At 30.5% G+C, this 6,175-nt stretch overlaps 2 protein-coding genes across 3 annotated transcripts in view; one reads left to right on the top strand and one right to left on the bottom strand.

The window, feature by feature from the left end:
* The window catches only part of LOC106462128 (mRNA turnover protein 4 homolog), a 17,182-nt gene extending 11,758 nt beyond the window's left edge, over positions 1-5,424 (bottom strand). Inside the window, exons 1-4 of one of the 2 annotated variants that reach the window (XM_013922017.2) lie at positions 5,317-5,424; positions 5,158-5,216; positions 693-796; positions 19-168 (exon numbers count right to left, since the gene is read on the bottom strand). In XM_013922017.2, the coding sequence (XP_013777471.1) occupies positions 19-168; positions 693-796; positions 5,158-5,216; positions 5,317-5,344 (341 nt within the window). In that variant the 5' untranslated portion in view covers positions 5,345-5,424. The remainder of the gene's footprint in view (positions 1-18; positions 169-692; positions 797-5,157; positions 5,217-5,316) is intronic. The other variant, XM_022389274.1, reaches the window with a different exon arrangement.
* A 437-nt stretch (positions 5,425-5,861) lies between these two features.
* Positions 5,862-6,175, top strand: part of LOC106462130 (14-3-3 protein zeta-like) — a 51,484-nt gene continuing 51,170 nt past the window's right edge. The window contains exon 1 of the mRNA XM_022389276.1: positions 5,862-5,880. The gene's annotated coding sequence lies outside the window, so the exon portion shown is untranslated. The remainder of the gene's footprint in view (positions 5,881-6,175) is intronic.

Raw genomic sequence — 6,175 nt, 5'->3', positions numbered from 1 at the left:
GTTCATATTAAAATTTACCTTAAAACTTCTTCTCTGTTTTTATTGGTAAATAATAGGCCACACTGGCCTCTCAAATGTTTACTAATAAGATGCAAGTTATCTCTGTGTTCATCCTCTGGTTTGTGCCCTAGAGCAAGAGTCATTACCTTGTTTTTCCCAAAAAAAAATCTGTCAAAAACAAAAAGAATACAAGAGATTAACAAGCAGAATCACCACTATTATAGTTATTATTTACTACAACTCTGACAATTGTTTAACATGTATCATTAGTAATTGTATTTTTAACAAATTACTAATACTTCTACTTAGTTATTATAATAATTAGCCTACAAACCCTTAGTCATTTTTTTAACCTAATTTAATTTGCATTCTTTTTTTTAACCCGTAATCAAGGGAAATGTGGATAGTAAGCTAATAATGAAGAAAAACATTCTAAAACTAACTCCAATATCTAATTTCAGCAATAATTTTCTAGCTAAAACTAGTAATTTACAAGGAAAAACACTTTAAAGTCCACATAGACAGCAAAAATATTTAGGTTTACATGTACAAATGTTTCATCCTTCTAGTAGGTGCTACGATAAGCTTACTATGATGTAAACAAAAACATTAAGTTTCTCATTCAACTATGTAATAGTTAATCTGACTAAAATGTTATGTTTCTCTTTGTGTCATGTTATTAAAACACTTACCTGCTGTGTTTCCATTCCTGCCGAACATCTTTTAATTTACTGTTTCGCATGTTTTGAACAGAGAAAACAAACACATGAGCATAACTGTCGACACACTTTTGTATCTGCAAAATCACAATAATATTGATCTAAATGATACAGAGTTAGAATATCAACATAGAAAGTCTGATATTATGTTCAATACAACATTTTCAGATACACTGTACTATTTTAAAATTAAAACAAAAGCTGTTAACACTCATTAATATCATTATTCATGTTCTTGGTAGAAAAAATTCTGAATATCTTTTGTTAACCATTCCACAGATAGTTTTTTTTCACTGGACCATTAAAATAACTTTTTAGTACAACCAAACTCATCTGATTAATCATGTAAATTTTTTTTTTCTATTATATTAACAATTTCATTTCCTTCTTTCTGTAAAATTACAAACTAATAATTTGAGACCTTAAATTTTTCTGTAGAAAAACAAATGGCACGTTTATTTCAGTACCCAATCTAATTGTGTTGAAGTAGTAGAGATAAGTTTTTATTGTAAACATAAGATAAAATTAATCCAACACTTTGCAAACAGGTTATCAGTAAACTTTCACAGTAAAGTATTAAGCAATGCTATGATAAAATAAATTTTCATAGCTGCTAGTTCATTAAAGTGATTTTTGATTGCAATTCTCTTTTGCATTTTGTAGCTAATAATCAAATGTTAATAAAATAATTGCTACTTGCTAGTAAGGAATAAAGTACACAACATAATAATAAATAATCTAGAAAAGTAGATCATCAAGACCTCTCGAGTGGTCATGCCACTGCTCTTGAAGTAAAACTATAGTGCAAAACAAAATTTTTACCTACATTAAATATTTTACTTTACAACAGTTCAAATGAGTATACTTTTTCCTTATAATGCATATCTCAATAATGCCAAAACATGTATTTTGGGAAAAACCAAATGACACATGACCCAACTCTGACACCACTGAAACTCACACACAGCTTACTCACTAACTTAACAGTTTACCATAAATGACATTTTGGATAAATTGCACTTTTTAGTTAAACAGAGGATGCAGAAGTATATTAAATAAGAATTTAAAAACAAAACACATATTATGCAAATCAATACTTACATTATGATTTAAACAGAAACACCTTGTCTTTTACCAGTTAATTATTAAAATAACAGAAGGACAAAAAGGGACCATTTCATTATTCAAGGATGCCCCTTCACACCCACTCTTGAGAAAAGATAAAAATTTAAACCCACCCTTTATTGATTCCCCTTTTAAACTCTTGTAAAGGGCATCTTTCACTATTGCTGACAGCATTTCATCCCATAAGCCAGTCACCCTATTAGAAAAAAGTCTTAACTGGAACCTAGCTTGTCTTATCCAAATCTTAAACTTTTGTCCTTTCACCCTATTATTTTTAGAATATAGCACAAACAAATCAGAGGCCTTTATCTTATTGTACTCTCTTGTAAATGCAAATAAACTCACTTCTTACCCTTCTTTTCTCAAGAGAAAGTAAGTTATGAGATCTTAACCTATCCACATAACTATTCCATCCCAAGAATTATCCTAGTAGCCTTCCAATGAAACCTTTCCAATATGTCAACATTATTTCTTGAATAAGGAGACTAAAACTGTACATAGTATTCCAAGTAAGGCCTAACTAGTAATCTGTATAAAAAAATAATTCTCTCTTTCGACTTGTAATCAGTATGTCTATAAATACACCCTAAATTTCTATTAGCCTTTCTTCTAGCAACAGAGCACTGCCTTGTTTGTTTAAGGGACTTTTATACCCTTACACCTAGATCCTTTTCTTTAATCAGACTATTGGATGGGTTTCCATCAATATAAAAAAACTGATCCAAATTACGATAACCCAAATGCATCATCTAGCACTTATTACAATTAAATGTCATTGGTCAAATATCTGTTACAATAACAAATTGATCAAAGTCTTTCTATAACTCCTAATTCTCAATTAAACTAGAAATACTCAAATATTTAATTTAATCTGCAAGCTTTACTAATTTACTAATTATGCTCCTATCAATATCATAAAGAAGAAAATAATAAAAAGCAAAGTCTCAAGCATTGGCCCCTGAAGCACTCCAACAGTAACCACTAATAACGTTTTTCCTCTCTACCATCCTTCAGTCTAAATATTAGTCTTTTTCCCCAACTCCCATCAATGTGATTTTTGTAGCTAATCTTTTGTTTGGTACCTTATCAAAAGCTTCTATAAAATCAAAGTAAAACATGTCTACAATCTTTCCATCACTCAGACAACCTGTAACATCTTCAAACAAAGTATAAATTATAAAGGGAAAATATGCCTTTAGTGAATCCATGTTGATTTTCTTTTATGCTATCATATTTCATCATGTGATTTTGAAAAGCTTCTTTTGTAAGACACTCTAGAAATTTTCCTACTACAGAAATAAGGCTAACTGGTCTATAGTTTCCAGGACAACATTTATCACCCCCTTTAAAAATAGGAGTCAAGTTAGCAACTCTCCAGTCCTCCATTACCTGTCCACTGTCTGTTGACCGACTAAAAATGAAAGAGAGAGGATTGCATATTTCTCTTTGATCTCTTGAAAATCCTGTAAAACAAGTATTGTCTGCTCCTGGTACTTTATCATTAATCTCATGATTCAAGTCAATCCCAATACTTTCTATAGAATGATCAAAAGTCAGGAGTACTGCTAACATCATCTGATGTAAAAACAGAAGAAAACACATAAAAGCTCACAGATTTTAATAAAAATCTTGCCATCAACATCCTTTAATAGTCAAATCTCCATTTTAACCCTATATGCATGGGTGGAGATCAAAGTGTGCATATTACAACCTTTTAAAAAGTACCATTCAACATGGTATTATGTATTTGATGTCAGAGTTATAAACTATTCATTTTATGCTGCATTGCTGGTGTAGCAACAGTCCATGGTAGAGAGTAAATACCAGATACAATATATAGGGATATTGAAAACCTGTAGATATGCATTTAAGAGGTTCTAGAGGTTATGCAAATGTATGATAGACACAAGTATTTTTATTCTTCACAAGAACATTTCTTTGCACTTCATCTTGTCAGAGTCAGACTGATATTGCCAATTCAATTAAACATTATAGTCAACATTCCTTCTCCAATACGGGGTCATCCAATTAGATTGACCCCATGCATATTCAGTTCAAGTTTTGCTTTTCCTTTAACATACTTAATAGTTCTGTTAATCTTCCATCCTGTTTATTGTATTTATTCTTCATTTTGTTCATGGCTTTAGTAGACCAGTTAGATTTGACCTTTCCTGTTATCATTTTTCTCTTTTTATTCTTTGAAATAAATATACTTATCTTGAATTAAAAGCTGCTTATTTTTTCAAAATTTTACAAATCTGTTTAACATTACCTTTTAACTCATTTTCCAAATTTTGTCTCATGGCCTCAAAATTGGTGTTTTGAAAATTATAAGCTAAAATTTCATTTATTTTTTATTACAACATCAAACCATATGCAGTGTTCACTTCCCCAAATGTTCTTCAACTTCAACTCCTGCAACCACATCTTGTATTAGCAGTTAATAACAATTCCAAAATTGCATCCCTTCTGGTGGTTTTTCTGACCATTTGGTAAAGAAAACCATCCTGAATCACTTCAAATAACCTCTCTCCCTCACTAGACTCTATAATCCCAATAATGGGACAGAAACTCAAGTATCCCATAATTATGGCACCAGTATCCTCATTAATAACAACTCTATTCTCATTATACAATTTCTCACCTGCCTGATCAGGTGACCTATAACAATAATCAAATAAGAACTTTCTATTATTAAAAAGCCTAAATGCAACCCATATGGATTCTATCTCTTGACTACTACTACTTTTTATCTTCATTTTCAACATGATGCAGTTCATCTACAAATAAAATAGTCTTATATAAAGAGCCACCCCACCCTCTTTTTAAAAGTCTATCACTATTATATAACTTATATTGTAATATTGAATTTAAAAATAACTCCTATTATCAATATTCTCCAAATATAACCAAGTTTCAGTAATTCCATTACATCATAGTCTTCTATTTTAAACTGAATACTCAACTCATCCATATTGTTTCCAATATTCTTAACATTGAATAATTTTTGTAATAATGCTTAAAACTGCTTTTACCTGAAATTTAAAATATGACATAGTTATAAACTATATATTTATTTAAGTTAATGATATCCTTATAAACCAATCAAAAGACTGTAAACATGTGCTAATTCTATAACATTAACAATAAATAAAGTTTTAGTGATCAGGCTATTATAATAATAATAACGTGAAGGCACCATAACGCAGTAAAAATGAAGTCTCTCTTTCTATAAGTTATAGTGCAACAAAGCCTGTTAGTGTTAGTTGAACCCTTACTTTAAAAATAAATTAAAAACAAGGTACGATCCTACCTCCTCGATGAGGTGTTGTTTTAATTCTAACCCTTTCTTCCTTGTATTTGTAAGAGAAACTGAAATTAAGAAATAAGTGTTTATTAGTAACCGTTTTGACTATTTTCATTGCTTCTTCAACCAAAAATGTATATATGAATTATTAAATGTAATACATACTTTGTTTATTTCGCTTCGATTTCGGCATAGTTACTTTATAATCTACAAGCTACAACGCACGTGTGTCATTACCAAACCTAGTTACAACAATATCCCATAGAGGTCACATCGTCACTACGAGCAAAGCTTTACCCTTCCCAGAATTCCTCCTTTCAAACCTTAATGCCTAAATTAGACCCTCAAACATTTTAGGTAAAATTACTGATTGTTTTATAATAATGCATGATTGTTTATTACCTTTAATGAAGATGATTTTGTTTGTGTACTTATTTTAATTCAAAAATACTATTCCTTATAGTAGCTTTAACTTCGGATTTTCAGTTTTAACTGCCATAGCGTGATGTTATCGTTAGTGAAATAGTGTTAACTTTGAATTTGTCACTTTAATCATGTGATAAAAAGTAGTCCAAACAGGGTTTCTAATTGCATCCGAAAGTGTTTTTTCTAGGTACGACGGAAGAAACCGAGCAATGTTCCAACTGAAATATTATTATGGTCTCCCGTTGGTTCAGCAGTAAAGTTGCTATAAATCAGGGTTTTATACCTGTTGTACGTACACCACAGGTAGCCCATGAAGCTTATTGCTTACAGAAACAAACTCATTATATTATTTATTTATTATAAAATATTTGCTATTTAAAGCATTTGTTTCTTTTAATGCAAAGCTACACAATAGACTATCTACACTCTGTCCACTGCGGGGAAGGAACCCCAAATTTGAGGGTTGTAAATCTGTAAACGCTCGCCAACTGGGAACTATTATTCAATGATTAAAATAAATACCACTACACTGAGTGGTCACAAGTAAATATACACCTAATTTTTCGTCATTTAACTGATTTATGCTAACTAATTTGTG

The sequence above is a fragment of the Limulus polyphemus genome, unplaced genomic scaffold, assembly GCF_000517525.1.
Source record: "Limulus polyphemus unplaced genomic scaffold, Limulus_polyphemus-2.1.2 Scaffold1099, whole genome shotgun sequence".
NCBI classification, from domain to species: domain Eukaryota; kingdom Metazoa; phylum Arthropoda; class Merostomata; order Xiphosura; family Limulidae; genus Limulus; species Limulus polyphemus.
Note: the sequence above shows the minus strand (reverse complement) of the source record. Positions and strands in the feature narration are given on the sequence as shown.